General features: G+C 38.9%; 1 protein-coding gene across 1 annotated transcript in view; it reads left to right on the top strand.

Moving 5' to 3' along the window:
- The window catches only part of Adam32 (ADAM metallopeptidase domain 32), a 73,673-nt gene that overhangs the window by 23,105 nt on the left and 25,756 nt on the right, over positions 1–24,812 (top strand). The window contains exons 8-13 of the mRNA XM_048330526.1: positions 1,824–1,895; positions 2,083–2,249; positions 8,147–8,228; positions 10,544–10,680; positions 12,320–12,500; positions 24,573–24,677. Coding sequence (XP_048186483.1) covers positions 1,824–1,895; positions 2,083–2,249; positions 8,147–8,228; positions 10,544–10,680; positions 12,320–12,500; positions 24,573–24,677 — 744 coding nt within the window. The remainder of the gene's footprint in view (positions 1–1,823; positions 1,896–2,082; positions 2,250–8,146; positions 8,229–10,543; positions 10,681–12,319; positions 12,501–24,572; positions 24,678–24,812) is intronic.

The following is a 24,812-nucleotide window of genomic DNA, read 5'->3' as shown; positions in this document are numbered from 1 at the left end:
AGAGAAAGGAGGTGTTTGGAGAAGCATATTCCAGTGTTGAATTCATTAGAGTTCTGGGAAAAGAACACAACGGGAACATTCAAAATTGAGATATGGCAATATTTGAGAAAAATTAAAATATTTCTAATGAACACAAAGCTAAATTCCTAGAAAATTTCAATGATGAAAATATTTTGTTTTAAGATTATAAAGTCTTCCGAGTTGTTTTATTTAAAATGTAGTGTTTAGCTGAGTGTTGGTGGCTCACACCTGTACTCCTAGCTACTCAGGAAGCTGAGATCTGAGGACTGTGGTTTGAACCCAACTGGGAAAGAAGAGTCCCCATGAGACTCTAATCCTCATTCAAAGACCAGAGGTGGAGGTATGACTCAAAGTGGTAGAGCACTAGCCTTGAGCAGAGGAGCTCAGCATCCAGGCCCTGAGTTCAAACCCCACAACAGCCAAAAAAAAAAAAAGTATTGTTTACACTGGCAATCTTCTAAGCAATATAATGATGACTAAATGTTCCTTTTCTATGTTGTTCTGAATAGTCACCAATTCTTAAAATATTGAGTCAGCTATGAGACCTAGAAACCTTTATGTGCATGTTACTAGATACACACATCGAAAGTATACATCTCAGAGTGCTTTAGCCAGGCACCTTTTTTGCAAGACAGCCTATTGTTTGAGATGGGCTCTGTGGGGATCTGGAGATAAGAAATCATCATGGCTTCACAGGGTCACCCTTTACAGTGTCTGGGTAGGAGATGGCAATGCGTGGTGCTCATGAAGAGTGAGAAATTCTGATGTGGAGCTGCTAAAATTCATAAGCAGTGAAGACGATGGGCAATGGTTCCATACTCAGGGCCACGAGTCACCCCATCTCCAGGAGGTCATGGTGGAAATAGCTCTGAGCCCATGGTTGATGCAGTGCTGAGGCGTCTCCTCCAGCTGTCTGTGGTGTGGCTGGGTGAGTCCAAGGCCAGTGGGTCATGTGACTTCTCGGCCTTCTTGCCACACAGGATAGGCAGAGTGCCATAACTCACAAGGTCAGCACATTTGAAGGCCTCCCGCAGGCACTGATGGAAGGTGCTGTAGAAAGTGAAAATGTGTCTGGCTCACAGACTTGTGAAGCCAGGACCAGCTCTACATAGAACAAGGGACTGTTCTAAAGGGAATGCAGCTCTGGGGCCTGCAGCTCACCCTTGACCAGTCCTGCCCTCCCAACAAGAGTCTCCAGTAGTTTTGACCTTTCTGAGTGGAGACTGAGCCCAGTGCCTTGAGCAGGTGGGAGAAGCTGCACGCAAGCCGGGCCATTACCGGGCATTACTGCATGAGCACTGAGAATACTTCAGCGGAAAGAAGCGGTCTCATTTTATTTTTTTTACTTTTACTTTTTGAATTAACATACACATTTATAGTATGAAGAAGTTCCACTGTGATATTTTCTTACTGACAGTGTACTTTGAACAGATTCAACTCTATACCATATTCCTTTTTTCTTTTCTCTCTCATCTCCCCTTTGTCACATGGCATTTGGTGGGTTTTATTATGCAGTCTCTAAGCAATAACTTATTCACAGACGCACAGATTTTAAGGTAGAAACAGAAGAAAGATGAAAAAACCTGACAGTGTGACTCCTCCAAAAGGCAACAATGGACTTTACTAATACTGAGGTGGATGATATCTCAAAGAATAAAAAGGCAGGATCAGTGAATTTGTTATTATCTTACTTTGGACTGTTAAACCACTTATGAGCCACAAACGTCTTATAGGTGATCAGGAGCGAAGCTCTAAGGTATTAGATACCACACTGTATCTAACTATAACATTCTGTCTTTCAGTATGATTATTTGGGCTCTGATAGAATGATTGTAACAAATAAAGTCATTGAAATGGTCAGCCTGGTAAATTCAGTAAGTATTTCCCTTTTTATGGTAGGTTTCACTTTGTTTTGAAAATTATCATTTGCATTAAGTTTATGAGATGTTTTTGAATAATTAACCTTACAAATTTAGTATGTATTTGTGAAGATATCAAAGTATTTTCTAGAACGTTATGAAATCATGTGATGAATTTTACATGTATTTCTTCTGTTTTTAGATGTTTGCACAATTTAATGTTACTGTTGTGCTATCATCATTGGAGCTGTGGTCAGACAAAAATAAGATTTTGACAAGTGGTGAGGCAGATGAGCTACTGAAAAGATTCTTAGAATGGAAACAGTCTTACCTTTCTCTAAGACCTCATGATGTTGCATATCTATTAATGTAAGAATAATATTTCAGCATTATTACATAGAAAACAAAAAATGTGATAATGATGGGACTTCGTTGGGGGAACTGTTAGTCATTTCTCATAGCACATGCTTTATTCAGGCTTGGAACAATGATCCTTCAGAGCACCTGGATGGCAGGCACGCGCCGTCATGTTCAGCTATTATTGAAAAGGAGTCTCATGAACTTTTTGGCTAAGCTGGCCTTGAACTAAAGTTTACCGAATCTCAGCCTCCTGACCATGAGCTACTTCACCCATTTCCTTTAGCTCTTCTTGAAGGTCCAGTGGTGATAAATTCCCTCTGCTTTTGTTGATCTGGATATTTTTTTTGTATCTTTGCTCCTCTCTGAAGGAAGTTTGCTGGGCACAGTATCCTTGGTGGGCAGGTTTGTCCCCCTTAAACACAATGAATATCTCATGCCACTTAGGTCCTCTAAGGTTTCTGCTTGAGAAGTGTGCTGACAAGTAACACCCATATACATTGTCTCTTCTTCCTGCTTTAAGAATCACTTCTTTGAGTATACTATGTGTTGGGGTTGAGTGTGTTGAATTAAATCTTGCTAATAACCTTTGACTCTTTTTTATACCTGGATGTTTGTGTCCTCTAAGTATGGTATGTTTTTCTGTTATTATCTCTTTGAATAAGCTTTCTACCCCTCTGAAATATTTAAGACCCTTGTAAATCCTATTGTTTATAATATTTGTTCTTTTAATGCTGTTTTAAAATGTCTGTAAAAATTCTTCAGTCTTAGAAATAGACCACCTTTGAGCTTATTGATTGCCTTTTCTGCTTGACCTATAATCAGTAACATTTTATTGTGTCTTTGATTTGACTTATTGTAATTTGAAACTTGAAGATTTCTGTTTTTTTAATTACTTCAATATCTCTGTTAAGTTTCTCTGATACAATATCTCTGATAAGTTTCTCTGTTTCTTGAGTTTGTTGAGTTTCCTTAAAGCAGTCTTTTAAGTTATTTGAGAGTTCACATATATCCATGTTTTTTATGTTAGTTTCTGGTACCTTGAATTGTCCATTAACTGAAGTCACATATCTCTAAAAGTTAGCATTTGATAATGTGCATTTAGGATAATGTGTTAATAGCAGTCTTTATAATCTGGATTTGTTCTAGGCTGCTTTCCTGAGTTTGTAGTCACAGCCTCTATTTTGTCACTAGTTGGTGCTCCAAGTCTAGGTTTGTCATTAGTCTGCATTTCCCATATTGCCTCTGTTGAAAACTGTTGGTGGAGGTGGGACTTCCTGTAGTCCTCCACTGGTATCCTTTTACCTGAGGAAGGTAGAGCGCACAAACTCCTCCGGCTCCACGTGGAATGGCCTTACTACTTACTGCTGAGGAGTCCTGAAACTCTTATTAGGCTTCTTGTGCTTATAGTTTGAGTGATGCCTTAGTACATTCCACCCAGAGGAGCTGCAAACCCAGATCCGCAGGGAGCTGCAAAGGACTGGAAAAGGGACATCTCAAGTGGGGGTCCTGACATATTCCCCCAGCAGGGGAGCCTGCTTGGAATGTCTTAGTTTAGCACTGTGAAGATTTACCTAGACTTTACTGGCATCCCTAGGAGTGTATGTGTTTCTCTCTCTCTCTCTCTCTCTCTCCCCCCCTCTCTCTCTGTGGGGGGGTGGGGGATAGATTTTTCTGTGATATTTTTCTGGAATAGGGAAATGATGAGCTGATTTTTTTTTTTTTTTGCTGCCTCTCTTCTGACTGGCTAATGAATGTACATTTCCTTAGGACTTGTGTGCCTCTGCCTGATAATGTTTCCAGGTTTCCAGCTTCATCAGTTTCCAGATCTTGGATATATGAAGCAAAATAAAGCCTTTACAAATTTTCTCTACTAGAGATCCATCTCCCAGCCCCTTAGGGTCTTACTATATGAAACTTGAGGAAAGGATATTCGAAAAGACTTAGCAGAGTGTCTGGTGTCCACACAGGATCGGGAAGAACTTGTTATCCCACCTCTTAAAAAAGTGGAAACAAAAAGCATGGACAGAATACTTGAGGAAAGATTGCTGCACTGATGGGGAAAATTATTTGTAAACGAAGGATGCTCTAAGCTTGTGTAACACACTTAAGAGAGGTTAAGATCTCAACCGGTGTTCAAATAATTTAACTGAGTTCTAGAACAAGGCCAATGATATTTAAGCCAACACAAGAATTTATAGTGCCTCCTCAATATTTTTGTTATATTTTAAAATTATATTTAAATAGCTGCCATTTAAATTACAAAGGACTTGCCATTTAACAAGGCAGTTTATGAATACACTATATCTTGATTAATATCATTCATTAGAATCTCTTATATACTGAAAATTTATTAGGCAAGTAAACAAGAAAAAAGTTCTACCTGTAATAAGGAGAAAAAGTCAAATATACATTAACCTGGAAATCTCTCAGATGACAGAATTGGAGAGCAACATCAGTGCAGTATTATAACTATATTCCATATGATCATAGGTATTAAGAAGCTGATTATAGAATTTATGTGAAAAGACTGATACTTATAATTTCAATGTTCAAAAACCATTACTTGATTTGAGCTGTAGCCGTCGAGGTAGCATGATAATGGGAAGAACTGACCAGAACTAGATTCACACTTGTCAGGTCAGTGGAGGAAAATATACTCTTTTCAATATTTGGTACTGAGTGACTTGTTATTTATCTGAAAAATCATGAACCTCCATTACTCTGGTGATGGGAATTAGTAATAGAGTAATGAATGCAAACTATAAAACATCTAAGGAAAACATTGTCAAGGAATCTTTGTAACTATGGTGTAGGCAATGAATTTTTCCTAAGGACAGCATGAAAAATATCATTCATAAAACTGGAAGAAATCATTAAATGACTAAAACGTTTCTCATCTTTAAAAACTACTAAAAATACATTTCAGCAGGATGAAGCGAAAAGTTATCTTACATAATGCAAGAAAACATTTGCAAATTGGGCTATTGATAGTAGGTTAATAGGCAAAATGTGTAAGAAACCCAAACACTCTGATGACAAACATATGGACAAGACTAAACAATTTAACTTAAAAGTGGAACAAAATCCTGAATAAACCTTTCTCAAAAGGAGTCATACAATGAACAACAGGTATAGGAAAATTTGCTGTGCATCACTAATCATCAGAGAAACACAAATCAATATCACCTGAATGCAGATAGAATGTTCACTATCAAAAATTGGAAAGGCCAGATGCAGGTAACTCATGCCTTTAATCCTAGCTACTCAGGAGGCTGAGATCTGAGGGTTGTGAGGTTCAAAGCCAGCCTGGGCAAGAAAGTCTGTGAGACTCTTATCTCCAATTAACCACCAGAAAACCAGAAGTGGTGCTGTGGCTCAAGTGGTAGAGCACTGACCTTGAGCTGAAGAGCTCAGGGACAGTGCCCAAGCCCTGAGTTCAAGTCCCATGATGGACAAAAAACAAATAATTGGAAAGATAAGTGAGGATGTGGAGAAAAAAAATACTTGTCATTATGAAAATCAGAATGGAGATTTTTCAAACAATTGAAAATAAAATTACTGTATGGTCCAGCAAGTTCCAGGTGTGTTTCCAAAGGACCAAGTATCAGAACACACATTGCAGGCACACCTGAATACCAGTTCATTGCAGCACTATTCAAATGGCTAATGAATAGAATTGAGCCATGTCCCTCACAGTAAAACAAATAAAACATGCTATAGACACATGATGGAATATTATTTAGCCTTCAAAAGAAAACTGGTCTACCATCCTTTACATTTTGTTGTGTTTTTGCTGCTAATATGAATTTTTTAGACTTATTACTAGGTCTTTACAAAACAGTTTGTTCAACCAGTACAGGTCCTTGAGGAATTTAGTCATTATATTGAATGTTATAGTGGTAATTAAAGACGTGTGCCTGCTGTTTTGTTAATTTTTCTTGGTTGTGTTTAGAGATCTGCCTCCTCTGCCTCCCCCTCCTCCTCCTCCTCGCTCTTCTTTTGGGCTCACTTTGTACAGTTTGATGAATTTTTGCATAGATAAAGGTTAATTCTCCTTTCTTTTTGTGCTGGTACTGGGACTTGAACACAGGACTGCACATTCTCCCTTAGTTTTTCACTCAAGGATGGTGCTGAACCACTTGAGCCACAGCTATACTTCTGGCTTTGGGGGGGGGGGGGTTACAGATAAGAATCTCACAGACTTTCCTGCTTGGGTTGGTTTTGAACCTTGATCCTCAGATCTCAGCTTCCTGCCTAACTAGGATACAATCATGAGTCTCTAGCACTTGCCTGAAGTCTTAATTCTTTCTCTTCTTTGTTTCACATCTCCTCTGATGAAGTTCTGTGCTGTATATGTTTACACAATGGCATTCCCATCCTTTTACATACAGTGTAGGACTCCTGTAAACCGTTTTGCCTTCATTTTGATTTGTTTTGGAAAGTCTTTGTCTTTCATTTCTGAAAGACAGCTTTGTTGGTTGGTATTTTATTTTATTAACTTGGATTATTTTGTGTTAGTACTGGGGATTGAACTCAGGGTCTCCAGCTCTCATTTGGCTCTTGCTCTTGCTTGGCACTCTACCACTTAAGCCCCACTTCCAAGCCCCTCTTCCAATACTTGGAATACATCCTCTCATTCTTTCCTGCCTCAATTAGTTTTTGCTGGGAAACCTGGTATTGATATGATGGAGATTCGCTCAAATATGAATTGACACTTCTGTTGGTTGCTTAAAAATTCTCTTTTGTCTTTCACTGCCAGTGCTCAGGGCCTAGACGGATGCAGACGCATTTGTAGGGGGTTCAGGAGGGGACGGGCCCAGAGCCGGCTGCCTAGCTTCCTGGAGCCTTAGGAAGAGCGGCAGGTCTGCCAGGCGGCCGCTTGCTTTCCGAGGCAGGAAGAGCATGCACAAGTGCACAGGGGCTGCTGTTTCTCGGGGCTCACTGCGGGTGGATGAGGTCCTCCGAGGGGTCTGCAAGCCAGGCCTTCTGGACTGTCGTGGGAGCCTAGGAGGGTGGGAGCTCCCAGAGGCGGTCGGGGGTGAAGGGTGAAATAGTAAAGCTATTCTTGTGAGAAAAGGTCACACCTCTCTCTGTAAGAGTACCTGCTTGTTTGTGTGTTTATTTTGGTGATATTAGGGAGTGCCCTGGGGACTTGAGCTTGCTAGGTGGCACTGCCCCGCTGGAGCCGCACCACCGGCCCATTTGGGGTTGGTTACTTTGGAGATCCGGTCTTGCTTTCTGCGCTGTCTAGGATTAGAGGCTTAGGTCACCGTGCCTAGCGGAGAGGAGCACTTCTCCATCCATCCGTCCATCCGTCCGTCCTTCCATCCACCCATCCATCCATCCACCCATCCATCCACCCATCCATCCACCCATCCATCCACCCATCCATCCATCCATCCATCCACCCACCCACCCATCCATCCATCCATCCATCCATCCATCCATCCATCCACCCACCCTTCCATCCATCCATCCATCCATCCATCCATCCATCCACTCACCCATCCACCCATCCATCCACCCATCCATCCACCCATCCATCCATCCATCCATCCATCCATCCACCCATCCACCCATCCATCCATCCACCCATCCATCCATCCATCCACCCATCCATCCATCCATTAACTTCTTGTCATCGTCATTTCAAGAAAATCAGTTTGATCAAAATGTTTGAATAAAGGGACCATAGCCAAATAGGAGGAGAAGAGCAAAGCTACCAGAAGTGGTTGGATACGTTTTTAAAAATCAAGAATTTCACCAAATTTAGTTAAGAATACCTTCTACTCTCAAACAGTTAAGGATTCTATGAAATAGAGTTACATCAGCAGGGGTTTCCATAGTTAAGCTTTTTGGTAAAGTTAATTGCAATCGTATATGCTTATTTTATATTATCTGTTTAGTTACAAGGATCACCCAACCTATGTGGGGGCAACGTTTCCTGGAAAGATGTGTATTTCTCAATATTCTGTAGGAATTGCACTGGTAGGTAATAATTTACTCTAAAAATTACTCCTATAATCCAAATAGGTTTTTGCTTATAGAAATAAATTCGGAGAAATATTATGGATAAAATAGCTTCAAAATACAAAGAAACAAAGTTGTATTACAAATTCCTTAACAATTTCAGATTTCTCAGAATATTTAAAAGAAGTTTTTATGTGTACTTTATCATTTGCCATATTTCCAGGTGGATTATGTATAAAATCTATGGTAAAATTAAATACATTATTGAAGCTCATGTACCTCTTTGAGCCAGTTTCCTATCCTACTAACATATTTTTAAAATAAGTTTAAGTAATATACTTTTAGAAACAACACAGCCATTTCTATTATGTAACCTGAGTAGAGATAACCACTATCATTTTGAATGACAGATATTTTCTTCTTTGTCTCCCTCTTCTCCCTTTGTTGCTGTCTCTCTCCTTTTCTTTCACACACATACACAAACACAAACTCACACTTGAATTTTTAATTGTTATTTCAAAGGTGATGGACAGAGAAGTTAGTTTCAAAAGTCAGGTAATGAGTACCTTTCTTTTTGGACAATGTCACCCCTTCCTTCACTCTTTCTCTCTGTCCCCACTCATGAGGTGTATGGTTCATTGTCAGCATGGTGTCAATTGAGTAGCACTGTGGCCTTTGTTCACCCTCTGTCCCTGCATTTCCATGTCTTCCCCCCTTACCCTCCCAAAGGAAGATAAATGAACAAACACAGACAAAAAGGAAAGAAAGCAAAAACAACAACAGAGAAAAATCCTTTCTTTTCCCATTTCCTGGAGTTCATTTGGATAAATATTATCTTACACAATCAAAGGCAGATAAGCATTGCTCCTTTATGTTCCTCCCCTAAGAGTTGCTTCCTTTAGTCTCACAGTGTATGGATACTTAGAGTCCTATATATTTTAGATCTAGCTTCCACATATGAAAGAAAATGTGCAGTTTGTGTCTCTGAGCTTGGCTTACCTCACTTAACATGATTTGTCCTAGGTCCATCCATTTCCCTGCAAATGACATAATATTATTCTTTATAATGGCAGTGTAGAATTCCATCGTGTATATGTATCACAGTTTTTAGATCCACTCATCTACTGTAGGGCATCTGGACTGTTTCCACAACTTGGCTATTGTGAATAGTGCAGAAATGAACATGGATGACACACATTCACTTTGTTTGCAGTACTGTGGATTGAACCCAGGACCTTGTGTGACACTCGCTATCCCTTGAGTCATGCCCTCCAATCTACTTCCTTTACTTTGAGATTCCTTCTTATTTCAGTAATTGGCCAGCATTGAGAAGTCAAGCAACAAGGACAGGCAGTGACGTGGGGAAAGGAACCCTATTACACTTTTAGCGGGAATCTAAACTAGTACAACGACCCTGGATGGTGGTTTGGAGGTTTCTCAAAAAACAAACATCCAGCGTCCCTAGGATCCAGCTATACCACTCTTGGAAATCTATCCAGAACATCACAAGTCAGAATATAGTAAAGACACTTGGACATCCGTGTTCATTGCTGTACTATTCACAATAGCCAAGTTATGGAAACAGCCCAGATGTCCTACAGTAGAAGAGTGGGTCAATAAAATGTTGTGCATATACACAATAGAATATTACTCATCCATTAGAAAGAATAATATGACATTTATAGGGAAATGGATGGACCTAGAACAAATCATGCTAAGTGAAGTAAGCCAGGCCCAGAGAGACAAATGGTACATGTTTTCTCTCATATGTGGAACTCAGCTGAATAACGAAATTACTGTTTATTAAACAAATACCAGAAAGTAGAAACATTTTGGGGGGGAAGGGGAAGCAAAGGGGACACAGGCATGGAGGGGAGAAGGGTGAACAAAAGCAGATAAATGTATACTTTGTATAAAATGAACTTGTAATTTGGGTATAGAGAGGAATGAGTGGGGGAAAATGGGAGAGAACAATGGTAAGGGTGAAATTGATTAAGATGCACTGTACTTATACCATGACTTATGAAATTGTAGCTCCTTTGTACAAGTACTTAATAATAGCCATTTTTATTCATGAAAATTTATAGTTTGTATAGGTAAGGTAGCTACCTGAAATCTGTATAGGTGCTCAGTTGACAAAGCTTGACATCAACTTAAAATGCTCTATCTCAATAACATTTCATAAAGGTATCAGCTTTTCAACCTGTCCAAGGAACCATATCTCACTTTCCTTAATATTTGGTACAAAACAAAAAATGATTTAGAATGAAAACATGATCTTTATTCACGACTTAATGCGATAGCTTACCTTTGCAATTTCTTTGCTGTTACAGTATTCCAGGGAAATGGCTTTGGAGGCATTTTCAGTTTCTGTCACCCAGATGCTGGGGATCAATCTGGGCCTGTCATATGACGACCCACAGAAATGTCACTGCTTAGAAGCTGTGTGTATCATGAGTCCAAAAGCTATGTAAGTTTTAAAACATCATTTATTTACTGGTCATATTTATTCTGCTTTAAATGTAGTAAGTAGAGATCAGTAAAGAACTTTAAAAAATATGTTAGTAAGTCCTAACAAGTGGGGTTTTTTTAGGGAAGACTTTTAGATTTTAGATTAGTACACAATTTAAAATACCCAAATACACAATGTTTTCATGGCTTTGGACAAAGCATTCAACATTGATTATATTTACATTTCTCATACCTAAATGGGAATAATTATAACTACTTTCTTATTTCAGAAGACTATATAAAAGTAAAATGAGAAATTAGGAACATTTTATTTCAAACTCTGTATGTATGTTATGGATTGGTGCTTGTAAATGTTCACTGATGTTCTCAGACTTGTACCAGACAAAAGTTACCCTAGCTGTCATTAGGATTTTGTAACACTTCTGTTTATGAAACTGTGACTCATTCATTGTTGAAAAACTATTAAAAGAGTAAGTTCGGTTTCAGTGGCTCAGGCCTATAATCCTAGCTATTCAGGAGGTGAGATCTGAGGATTGTGATTTGAAGCCAGCCTGGGCAGGAAAGTCTGTGAGACTCTTATCTCCGTTAATCACAGAAAGAGCCAGAAGTGGCACTGTGGCTCAATTGGTAGAGTACTAGCCTTGAGCAAAAGGAGCCCCGGGGCAGTGCCAAGGCCCAGAGTTCAAGTCCCAGGACAGGCAAAGAATAAAAATAAATAAATAAAAGTAAAGAGTGCAGCTAAGAAGTTAAGTTTTGAAGAGAAAACGATTTCAAAGTTACTCTCAAGTATCACCCAAACATTAAAAATTCTTAGGTAATAAAAACAAATCTATACACACATATTTATATTAAAATTATTCTTATAGGAATGCATATTAACACATACACACAAAGTATATATTACATATGTATCATATATTATTCACTTTGATAGGTAAATATGTTAGTTCATATATATACATGTATACCTTATACATGCATACTATATATATATATTATCTGATAGATAAGTAAATATATTCATGTACTTCATATACAAATACATTTCTTATTTATGACATATATTTTTAAAATATCAGACTTGTGCATTTGACCAATTGTTCTTTTTTTTTTTTTTTCCGCAGTCCTGGGGCTTGGACTCAGGGCCTGAGCACTGTTCCTGGCTTCTTTGTGCTCAAGGCTAGCACTCTGCCACTTGAACCACAGCGCCACTTCTGGCCATTTTCTGTATATGTGGTGCTGGGGAATTGAACCCAGGGCCTCATGTATAAGAGGCAAGCACTCTTGCCACTAGGCCATATCCCCAGCCCCAATTGTTCTTAAATATGCTTTGACAAGATGTTTTGTGTAAGTCATCTAGAGTTTAGTATTAGAAGACACATACATATTCGATTCTTCTCACAATGTTCTAGAGGACATTAGGCTACATTTTGCTATTGGTATGTACTGAATTTTGTTTTAATAAAGTCATGTAGTCCAGTGAATTAAATTACATCGCCCACTCAAAAGTGATTGTGAGCACTCTTGCATTCATTGTTATGTTATTAAGCTCAACAGTTTGAAATTGCTATTCAATTCACAATCATGTGAATTTCTAGAAGTATATCCGCACTGACATTTTGTGGGTTTGCTTTTAGGCAGTCCAGTGTTCTGAAGACTTTCAGCAATTGCAGTCAGAGTGACTTTCAAGCTTTCATTTCAAATATTGGTTCCAAATGTCTTCAGAACAAGCCACAGATGCAGGCGAAGCCCCCCCCAACCGTCTGTGGTAACAATATAGTGGAGGGAAATGAAGACTGTGACTGCGGCCCCGAAGAGGTAAGTCCAATAGGGAAAATCGAAAACACACTTCTTGTTTTAGTTCATCTCTTCTGCAGGAATATTTGAAATGTAAAATAGAACCAAATCTGGTACCTAATACTGACTGGATCAAGTTAAAGTATAAGCAAAGAGAAAACCCTGCCCAGGTTTTATAGCTTAAACTTTGAACAAGTTTAAGATGTCCAGCAAAATTTATTGATGATGGGTAAAAGAACATCTAGAATCTGCTTTTGAATTTAGGCTAAATAGATATTTTTACACCTTTGCTTAACCTTGGCTATATTACAAATACTTTTTAAAGATTAATCTGTTAGTAGCACAATGAACTCCAACGAAAGGAAGCAAAAATACAATCTTAAGTGTACAATTGATAAGTTTTGACATGTATTGATAGCTATTGGTACGATGAAGAGAGAGATTTTTCATCACCCGCAAGGTTTGCCTCTCTCTAGTCTTTCTCATTTCTACTTCTCTACATGAAATTTCTGATTCTGTCAGTTTTCTATGACCTATAAAATCATTTAAATAGAGTAATACAACATGCATTGTTTTTTCCATAATAATATTCCTTTTAAAAAACAAAACTACACATGTCTACAGCTTCAGTGGATTCCATTATTCTCCTCTCACACACACATATAATGTACTTAAATCATATTCTTCTCCCCATCATGTGCTTCCACCCCCTCTCCTACTGGTTCCCCCACAAACCAGTCTGTTTTTGTTTTGTTTTGAATTTTTAGGTCCAGATTCTACATATGGGAGAAAGTGTTTATCTATTTAATAAAGCTTAGTTTGCTCACTCTTATCATCTTCAGTTCCATTTATTTTCTGAAAACAGTATAATTTGTTCGTTTTTAAAACCACTGAATAATATTCCACCGTATACATATATTACATTTTCCCTCTCCACTCATGTGTAGATGGGCACCCAGGTGGATGGTAGGTTGGCCATTTGTTAATAGTGCTGAGAGAAGCATTTGTATGCAGATATCTCTGTGGCGGGCTGACTTACATTCCTTGGAATGTATACCAAGGTGTGGTATGGTAGGGTCAGCTAGCAGTTCTGCTTTTGTGCCTAGAGGAACCTCCTTACTGAATTCCATAGTGGCTGCACTAATTTACATTCCCACCCACCGTGTCTAAGGGTTTCTTTTCTCTCACACTCTCACCATTGTGGGTTGTGGTTTATGTCCTGCCATTCTGACTGGAGTGAGACAGAATCTCAACACCAGTTTGATTTGCATTTCCTTCATGGCTAAGCATATTGAAGACTTCGTGTATTTATCATTTGTTATTTCTTTTGAGAATTGTTTAATTCACTTGCCCATTTGTTAATTGGATCATTCTTTTGGGGTTAATTTTTGTAGCTCTGAATATGAATCCCTTATCTGATGAATGACTTGCAATGATTTTATCCCGTTCTGTTAGATTCCTTGTCAATCTGATAATTGTTTTCTTTGTTGCACAAAAGGGTTTTATTTTATTTTATTCCAGAGCTGAGGACTGAACTCAGTCCTTGTCAGGCAAGTGATCTTCCACTGAGCTAAATCTCCAACCCTCAAAAGTTTTGTTTTCCTCCAAAACTTCTTTTTAAATTGATGTAATTGAAAGGTTCTAGGTGGAGAGAAGTAGAGGTGATTGAAAGAGAGTTTATTGGGGTACGCTCCCGGGCGCCCCTCCGGTCGGGATCAGGGAGGTGGCGCCTGGGCCTGGCTCAGGCAGGGTTTATACGGCAGGGACAAATGGCGGTTTGGTCAGTCCGGGTGGATCCAGTTGGTCTCAGGCTCCTGCTTCTAGGCTGATGGAGCTGATGTTTACCAAAAGGAAGGTGGTATATTCTCAGCACTTGTGAGCCCTCCAGCGGCCTGACATCTCAGCATCTTTGGTTGGATAAAAGGACAAAGACAGCCATCTGGCTACTTCCTGCTGAACGGGGCGTAGTTGGGGAGGATGCCGATGTGTCTAGGGAACTGGTGTGGGGGGTGGGAGGGGGAGACAGTAGGCAGACGAGTATTCGGGTGAAGGAGAAGGAGCTGGTTGACCGTTCCCCTGGCCATTTCCTGTATCCGCTCCTGTACAAAATTTAAAAGGCAGGGGGCCAAAGGAAAAGAAAATAAGCGGAGTAAAATTACAGGTCCTGCCAAAGGCACTAGCCACTGGGCTAGAGGATTTTGAAACCATCCCATATCCAGGTTGCTTTTATTCTGTAAGAATAGGCAGGTTTGTGAGCCCTCCGGCTACCTGGCAGTAATCTCATTTGTCAGTTCTTGCTCTTAGTTCCTAAGCCATATATTCATGTTTCCCCTGTGTTTGTTCCTACATTTGTTTCAAGGTTTCTGGTCCCACATGAAAGTCTATGATTCATTGTGAATTGATTTGTGCACTTTTACTCTTCTATATATGGATATTCAATGTTTTCTAGCACTGTTGAAAAGTCTGTCTTCTCTAACATATTTTGGCATTTATTTCCTTCCTTCCCTCCCTCCCTCCCTCCCTCCCTCCCTTCCTCCCTCCCTCCCTTCCTTCCTTCCTTCCTTCCTTCTTCTTTCACTTCTGTTTTTCTGGTGGACTGGCTTTGAATCACAATCCTCAGATCTCAGTCTCCTGAGTAGCTAGGATTACAAGCATAAGAAACTGGTGCCTAGTATGGCACATTTTCTTTATGTCAGAATGTTGAATGTTTTTTTTCCCATATATTTATTGGTCATTAGTACCTCTTCTTGGGAAACTATAAATTTGTTTGCTAATTTATTAGTTGGGTTATTTATTCTTTTGATGTTTAATTTCTCAAACTCCCTGTATTTTGGATTTTAATCAGCTGTCAGGTGAATAGCTTGGAAATTTTTTTCTTTTATTCTGTGAGCTGTCTTAGTTTTCTGATAACTGCTTCTTTGATGTACAGAAGTTTTGTAATTTGATGTGATTTCAGTTGTCAGTTATAGTTCTTATTTCCTGAGGTATTACCATCCTATTCAAGAAATAGTTGTCTGTTCAAATATATTAAAATTTTCAGGTCATATTGTAAGATCTTTAATCCGTTCTGAGTTGGTTTTTGTATAGTGTAAGAGACAAGTGTCTAATTTCAGTTTTGCGCATGTGCAGATTATACTTTGTCCAGTGTCTATGTTTGGCCCCTTGGTCAAGAATCAGATGGCCATAATTACTGGGCTTACTTCTGAGTCTTGAATTTCATTGCATTGGTCTCTATGTCTTGTGTATGGTCCTTTTCACCTTTTCACTGGTTTTGTTATATGGCTTGAGGTCAGGTACTGTGATACCTCAAGCTCTAGTCTTTTTCCCCATTCTGTTTTAGCTTTGGTGATTCTAGATATTTTTTGTTAGAGGAAGATACAATACTAGTGTTTGAATTCACCATTTGGGCTCTATCTCTATCCCTTTTTTCTTTAGTTATTTTTCAGATAGTGATTCACTTATTTTTCCTGGACTAACCTTTGACCATGTCCCTCCTATCTTCATCTCCCATATACATGAGATTACAGAAGTGACCCACCACTCTGAGCTTATCTGCTGAGAATGTGGGGGTCTCACTAACCTTTTGCCTGTGTTGGCCTCTAATTGTGGTCCTTTTGTTCTCCCTTCCTAGAAGCTGGGATTACAGGAATGAGCCACCATACCTGGTTGAGTCTGTTTCTTTTGATTAGAGAATTGAGACCATTAAGGCTCATTATTGAAAGGCATGGAACATTTCCTATAATTTTGTTGTTCTGTAGTGTTTCATTCTTTCATAACTGTCATTTGCTTATTTACTTGCCTAGTAAGACGTATTTTTCTAACAATTCTGTAGTTGTGTTTATCTTTTTGTGCATGTAGGATTCCTGTAATTTTCTTCTGCAGTGATGTTTTATGTACATGAGTTCCTTTAGTTTCTGTTTATCCTGGAAGGTTTTCTTTTTGTGAAATATAGCTTTGGTAGATTGTGTAATCTTGGCATTAGTTTTTGTTCAGAGTTGAAAATATTTCATTTCATCTCCTCCTTGCTTTTATAGTTTCTGTTGAGAAGTCTACTGTTAGTCTGTGGGTTTCCTTTTATATATACCTTGATGCTTGTCTCTTGCAGCTTTCAATATCTTTCTGTAGTCAGTACATGCCTTTTTAAACTATAGTATGTATGCCATGGGGATATTCTTTTCTAGTCATTTGTTTGGTGGTCTGTAGCCTTCTATACCTGGATGACTGTCTCTTTCTCAGTAGCTGGGTAGTTTTCTTTCTTTGTTTTTCTTTGTCAGCTGTGTGTTCTGTGTCTTTAGCTTGTACCTCTTCAGGCTCATGATTCTTACGTTTACTTTAATGGGATTCCAGGGGTCTTGGACGTTTTTCCAGTTCCTCTTATTCTTCCCTCCTTTGTCTTTAACTGAATGTTCAAATTAATTTTTTCTTCTCTTTGAACTCTGATTTTTATCTTCATCTTTACTAAGTGAAGCAATGAGGCCTTTGGCAGTGTTTTTAAAAATTAGACTTATCGACCTTTCCATCTCTATCAGTTTGATTTATTTATTTAGCTATTTCTGCATCTTACCGAATTTCTCTTTTATATCCTGTATTTGTGCTTCAGGTACAGCAAGTATCCAAGTCTAAGGGGATTTCCCCATTGCATCAGAGAATGTGTGTAAGGGAGCAGAGTGTGGAGTTCTGTCCTAGTAGCAGGAGGGGGGAAACCATGCACAGTGCTGCCTGCCTCTGTGCTTTTATCCAACAGCACTCTGCGAAGGAGAAAGGTGGGGCGGTCACAGTGGTTCTCGTTCCTGCCCAGCAGTGCCCACACACATAGCTGGGATGCAGCAGAGGCCATCAAGCCGTCCCCCATGCCGAAAGCAGTTGTGGACAGGGGAAACCATGTGAGTCACTGGCCCCGATCTTCCTCAGAGGCCTACATGAGAGCACTGGGTCCTGACAGGGACGGCCCCCTGAGGCTGTGCACTCCGCCAGCCCCGGGCCTGGTGCCGTTTCCACAAGGATCCGTCTGCAGTTAGACTCTCTTCTCATCAGTGAGGATGAAGTCACCCTCCATAGTGCCCCTCACTGCTTGAGCTCCTGATGAGTAAGCTTTCCAGCCCTTCTGCACCAGACCCTGCTTGTTTCTACTTCTTGTGCATGGAGGGTCAGGAGACCCTGAGCCATGATGGTTTCTGGCCGTAAGTTCTCTAGATTTCTCAAGATGGCACTTTGCCATAGCTTTCTGAGATAAAGGGGTTGAGCTTTCATGGCAGGCTATCTTCAGTGACTGTAAAGCTACGTTCACATACAGCTTTTAAGGGCTTGTAGGAAGTAGGGGTTTATTCTTTGGCTTGAATTACTAGTCTGTCACCAGGGCCATCTTGCTTACCTTGACTGTGTTTTTGGCTTTCCCTTGCTTCAGGAAGTCAAGTTTCAGAATGATAAATTCTACCCCTGCCCCACTACATTCCTCTGAGGCCTTTCTATTCATTCATGGTTCTCTGCTGTCTTGTCACTCTTTTGTGATTTCTGATGCTGCTTTTCTCTCGCACTGTCTTCAGAACATGATCTCCTTTATTATCCCAATTTTGCTTGTTCAGAGTTAAATGGAGGACATCTATAGCTTGCCACCTGCCCATGCCTCTCTTCCCTATAGCTTCTTTGGCTACAATGTATCAGTTAAAGCCAGACCATGGTAGGATTGGAGATACTCAGTGTCTTTGTAGGATTTATAGGGGTAGGGGACACTCTGGTACTTGAGGCAGATAGGCAATAGATTGTATGGTACACACCTTTTGTGCCTCCCTTTACTATGGAATTGGTCTGTAGCAAGAGTGGGCATTTTCATAGGGTTTGTTGGTAATTGCTCTGGAAAGCAATTCTGATTCTGGTTGCTTTAGTTATAGTGAGGAGCCTGAAGCTCTTGAGTGCCAAGTGGAGACCAGTGCAGATTGTTGGTGCTTCTCAGGGAGGGGCTGATGCTGGACTCAGCTCTGCCTCTGTGGGACTCAGCTCCCCTCTTACCAACACAACATGATCTCACCAGGTGTGTGTGTGACATGGATGTAGAGGAATTGCATAGGTGTACATTTGCCCAAAAGTCAGACCGGAATTCTCTCCCATTTCCCTGTATTCCTAACTACACTTTGGTACAGTTGACATAGGCTTATATTTTGTTTTGTTTTTTATTTTGCTGGTCCTGAAGCTTTTTGTGCTCAAGGCTCATTTTACCATTTAAGTCACAGTTCCTCTTCTGGCTTTTTCTTTTGTAGCTAATTGGAGATATTAATCTCATAGACTTTCCTGCCAAGGCTGGTTTTGAACAGTGATCCTCAGATCTCAGTTTCCTAAGTAGCTAGGATTACAGGTATGAGCCACCGGTGCTGAGCTTTATGTTCTCTTTTTAACTTACTACAAGTGTCCACTGAAGTTCAAACAGATCTGAGTTGTGGCTGCACTTGTGCTTAATTCTTATTAGTTAAGCTGGGAATGTACTTCAGATCTGGATTACCCACCCCACGTGTGTCAGACTCAGGTTGATCCTTAGCCTTTATCTGCTAGTTTTATCCCTGCAAATTAAGCTTCCTTAATAGATGTAGGTTCTCAGATGTTATATTACTGTTTGCATTTGTTTCTTTATGTTTGAGTAAGTGGTTCAGTATTTTTTTTTGCCACATTTACTGGCATAAAGATAATGATGCTAGAATTTTCTTTTCCACTAACTTGCTGCAGGACCTGGGGTGATTCTTCCATCTGTTCCTGATATTTGTACCTGTAGGTCTTCTTTATTTCTCATTATCTTTTTCCAGATTTAGTTTCTTTGATTATCTTTTAGAAGAGCCAGTATATAAAGTCACTGATTTTCTATTATTTGTTCTATTCTCTTCAATTATTTTCTGATTTTAATTTACTGATCTCTATTTACATTTGTTTACTTTTTGTATTTTTTTGTGTATGTTTATGTTGATATTATTTATTCACATCTAATTTTTTCCCTTTATTGTCAAAGTGAAATACAGAGGGGTTACAGTTTTATATGTAAGGCAGTGAGTACATTTCTTGTTCAACTTGTTACTTCCTCATTTTTCTCCCCCGCCTCCTCTCTTCCCTTTTCCCTCCTCGCATGAGTTGTACAGTTGGTTTACACCAAATGGTTTTGTAAGTATTGCTTTTGTAATCGTTCATCTTTTTATCTTTTGTCTCTCGATTTTGATATTCCCTTTCCTTTCCCTAGTTCTAATACCAGTATATACAGTATCCAGGGTACTCAGATGAGATACAGTGATAGCGGGGGTACAATCACAGGAAAGGAATACAAGAGAAACAAAAAAAAAATGCTACGGTTTCACATGGCATGTTGAAAATAATTACAACAATGATATAACACTCTTTTACATAACATGGAGTTCATTTCACTTAGCATCATCTTATGTGTTCATGAGGGCATAGCTATTGGGTTATTGTGATCTTCTGCTATGACTAGCCTAAACCTGTGCTAATTATTCCCTATGAGGGAAACCATAGAGCCCATGTTTCTTTGGGTGTGGCTTACTTCACTTACTCTAATTTTTGCCAAGTCCTTCCATTTCCTTATGAATGGGGCAATGTCATTCTTTCTGATAGAGGCATAGAATTCCATTGTGTATATGTGCCACATTTTCCTGATCCATTCGTCTACTGAGGGGCATCTGGGTTGGTTCCATATTTTAGCAATGACAAATTGTGTTGTGATGAACATTGTTGTGCTGGTGGCTTTAGTGTTTTTTGTTTGTAGTCTTTTGGGCAGATGCCCAAAAGTGGGGCTGCTGGGTCATAGGGTAGCTCTATGTTTAGCCTTCTGAGGAACCTCCACAGTGCTTTCCAGAGTGGTTGAACAAGTTTACATTCCCACCAACAGTGTAGTAGGGTTCCCTTTTGGCCACATCCTCTCCAGGATTTGTTATTATTGGATTTCCTGATAGTGGACATTCTTACTGGGGTGAGGTGGAATCTCAGTGTTGTTTTGATTTGATTTCTTTTATGGCCAGTGATGTAGAGCACTTCTTCATGTGTCTCTTGGCCATTCTCATTTCCTCTTCAGAGAAGTCTCTTTTTAGGTCTTTAGCCTAATTGTTGAGGGGGCCTACCTTTTGTAATTTTATTTTTTAAAACTGGAAGCCTAAACTACTAACTTTGTCCTTTCATCCTTGTGTGGTGAGTTTCTCTTAGTACTGTTGAATCTGCAGCGTATACTTTTTGTTGTGCTTTGTGTTCATTCAGACATTTTTTTCTAGATTTTGTCATTGAAGGTCTTTATTGGTGTGGTAGTGTGGCTTAATATCCAAATATTTGAGAATGCATCAGCTAATCTATTTTTTGTATTTAATATTAATATTTTTTTTAGCAATGGTATTCTGTGCTTATTTAGCCTATAGCTGATTTTAGTGACTGGATCATATCAACGTAAAAGTATAGTGATTCTGGAACTTTTTTTTTCTGGTAAAATTCTTATGCAAGACCCTTTATTTAGCTCATTGTATTACAAAATATCAAAATAATTATAAGGAGGTTATTTTGCCAGAGTAATTGCTACATAATATCTATTTATTTAGGTGAATTGTATATTAATGGCCTCTGGCTACTGTCATATATTCCATTTAATTATTTTTGATCATTTCATGATTGACTTCAGCAATTATTTTCTTTTTGTTGCTTTATTACCTGTAAGTCATTGTACAAGGAGTTACTATTCAACAAATCACTTTATGAGTACAATCCAACTTGATCAATGTCACTACTTTCATCATTCTCTCCTGCCTCTCTCAAACAACCCCACCCCTAAATTTTATTAATTTTGTCAGAGATGCATAATAACTCGGGCTAAATAAATTAAACCAACTTACGTATTCTGGAACTTTTTCATACAAAATTTTATGTGTTAATCAGGACTAGCTGATTGTTAATATTGTTCCGATATTCTATAGCACTTCAGTTTTTTATTTCTTACTGGGAAAGGAGATTTGAAACATTTCATTATAATGATAACTTTTCTACGTCTCTCTTCAATCTGGTAGGTTTCTTTCATGGGATATGACAGATTCATATATTATTAGGCTGTTTCTATCTCCTTAATGAATTGACTTATTCTAAAATGTCTCTCTTTATCTCAGTAAATATTTTTCACCTAGATACCTTTCTTGACATTGATATAATTACTCCAGCTTTGTCACAGCTCATGTTTGCATCCTATTTCTTTTTGTATTCTTGTTTTAAATGTTATGATTATGATTAACATAGATTTTTTGTACAAAATGTGTAATTAGATCTTACATTTTATTAACAATATACATTAATAATCTCTGCAGTAATTTATGTTTGATACATTTTTATAAATGTGATAATTATGGCCAATTAATGGTTAGTTAGTTAATTATGGTTATTTAAAATGTATATTTTATTGTTATTGTAAAGGTGATGTACAGAGGGGTAACAGTTGCATAAGTCAGGTACAGAGTAAATTTCTTTTTGAACTATGTAACCTCTTCCCTTGCTCTCTCCCAGTTTTCCCTTCCCATTCCCGCCCATAAGTTGTCTAGTTCATTTTCAAGGTAGTGTCTAATGAGCACCACTGCTGCATTTGTCCACCCTTTGTCCCACCCTTCCTGTGTTTCCCTAAACCTTCCAAAGACAAATAAACCAACAAACAAGACAAAAGGAAGAACAACAACAACAAAGACAGCAGCAGCAGCAACAACCGAACTTTTCTTGTTTCCATTTCTTGGAGTTCATTTTGATAAATATTATTTTATATGATCATATGCACCATAGCTAGTAAGCCTTTGTGATCTGTTCCTAAGAATATCCTTCTTTAGTCTCATCTGTGAATGTCTAGGGACCTGTATAATTTATCAGTGGATTTTTCTGTAGATTTATAGGCACATTCTAATTACCACAAAAAAGGGAAACCATGCAACCTATGTTTATTTGGGTCTGTCTTACTTTGCTTAAAATAATTTTTCCAAGTGTTTCCATTTCCTTATGAATGGTGCAGTACCATTCTTCCTGATGGAAGAGTAGAGTTCCATTGTGTAGAAATAGCACATTTTCTTGATCCATTGGTCCTTTTATATCTACCATTTAAATGGTTTGTCTATTTGTGAACCTGTGCTTTCCTCTCTTTCTGCTTTCTCTTTGATTGAATGAGTATATTTTGGTATTCTGCCACATACCCTTAATTGTACTATTAGTTGACACTGTTTGTTTTCTTTTTGATGTTTTCCTAAAGTTTTTTAATGGCTATGTTGTAGTACACACCTTCACTGGAAATAAGGAGTCATTGAATAGCATACATCCCTTCTTTCCTTATTTTTTCTAACTACAATTTTATCTAATACTTCACTTCCATATGTGTTATTAACCTCACAGTATGTTAGTCTTATTTTTGCTTTTAGAATCGTGTGTGTGTGTGTGTGTGTGTGTGTGTGTGTGTGTGTGCTGGTCATGAGGTTTGAATTCAGAGACTGGGCACTATCCCTCAGCGTTTGTGCTCAAGACTAATGTAGTGCTCTGTCATTGGGTCCCCAGCTCTACTTCCAGCTTTTTTTTGCTAGTTAATTGGAGACAAGAGTGCCATGGCTTTTTAATTTTCTTTCGTTTTTTGTTGTTGTTGTTGTTAACCTAGCTGGCTTCAAACCTTGATCCTCAGATCTCAGCCTCCTGAGTAGCTGGGATTACAGGCGTAAGTCATTCATTATTCAACATATAGAATAAATTTTATTTTAAGGGAATTTTGAGAGGTTTTTTTTTTGTGTGTGAGACCCAGACTTAAAAGTTGATACCTGTTATTTTTACTCATTTTACTCTACCAATTGTGCCATGCCTCCAGCCTCTCAATTCTTATTTATTACCCACAGTTTATTATTTTAAAAATACTCTCTCTCTCTCTCTCTCTCTCTCTCTCTCTCTCTCCCCCCCCCTCTTTCTTCTTTTGACCAGATTTACTTTTTCCTGGAATTATTATTTTTTTTTTTTATTTTTTATTTTTTTGGCCAGTCCTGGGCCTTGGACTCAGGGCCTGAGCACTGTCCCTGGCTTCTTCCCGCTCAAGGCTAGCACTCTGCCACTTGAGCCACAGCGCCGCTTCTGGCCGTTTTCTGTATATGTGGTGCTGGGGAATCAAACCTAGGGCCTCGTGTATCCGAGGCAGGCACTCTTGCCACTAGGCTATATCCCCAGCCCCCCTGGAATTATTTTAAAAATATACTCAGTTGGAAAAACTGATAGAAATTCTTTTTCTGGTCATGCAGATTACATGGCAAAGAGTTTTATAATTGAAAGTACTGCCATTTAATACTTTTATACTCACAGTTATGGATCTCTCAGAACTTGATGGAGTTGAAGTTAGATGAGTTTCCTGGGTATGTAGGACTCTAGCTTATATCACATTTTGGAAAATATTTTACCTTTGAGCTGGTACAATGATGGTTTGGTGTGCAATTCTAGAGCTGTGTCATCAAGGGCCTCACTGTTTAAACCATCCAGGTATCCAGGGACTTCCGAAGCCATCTTTGTTCTCCTAGGACACTGCGACCATCACAGCATGTTTAGAAAGAGACCTCTCCTGATGCCTTAGAGCTGAATTCATCCATTTTTCTTTCTAGTAAATTGTAGTTCATTAGGAGAGATGGGAGAGAATGATGAAAGGGGGCCCACAAATGGATTGGGGTGCACTGGACTAACAAACTTGACATTAAGTTGAGTTAAAACTCATTTGTACAACTACTCAAGGATGATTTATAAAGGTAATAAAGGTTAGCCAAGGACAACAACAACACAATTATAGTTCAGCTTTACCTATGATGCAAATTCTGGGAAAAGAAACTCCACATAACCAGTTTTGTAGTTGGATAACAAAATAAGTGGAATGTTGGTTCCTTGGTTAATAGCCTTTACTGAAAATCTCCTGTTAGCATTGTAAGTGCTTAGAGATGCTTAAGTCTTTCCTTAGCGGTAGTGTGGACCCACTCACAGATGTCCTCAGAGGTGAAGAATGAAGTCCTGCTCCTGTATCTTTTCCCCAAGTGTTTGCTGTTGCCTCAAATGTTTTCTCTTTTGTCTTCCATTGATTGACAGAAATGCAAAACTCCTGACTGCTGCGATCCTCAAACTTGTAAGCTGAAATCAGGGGCAAAGTGCGACCCCTCGAACCCCAATACTCCGTGCTGTAAAAATTGTCAAGTAAGCCTTGAGCTGCGTTGAGGGCAGGGTTCGTGCGAGCCACTCACAGCGGTGCTGTCACAGCAAGCCACTTTTTGTGTGTATTTTTTTGCTACTGGGAATTGAACTCAGAGCCTCATACATTCTAGGCAAATG

This window comes from Perognathus longimembris, chromosome 21, assembly GCF_023159225.1.
Source record: "Perognathus longimembris pacificus isolate PPM17 chromosome 21, ASM2315922v1, whole genome shotgun sequence".
NCBI lineage: Eukaryota > Metazoa > Chordata > Mammalia > Rodentia > Heteromyidae > Perognathus > Perognathus longimembris.
This window is presented reverse-complemented; position numbering and strand designations above follow the sequence as displayed.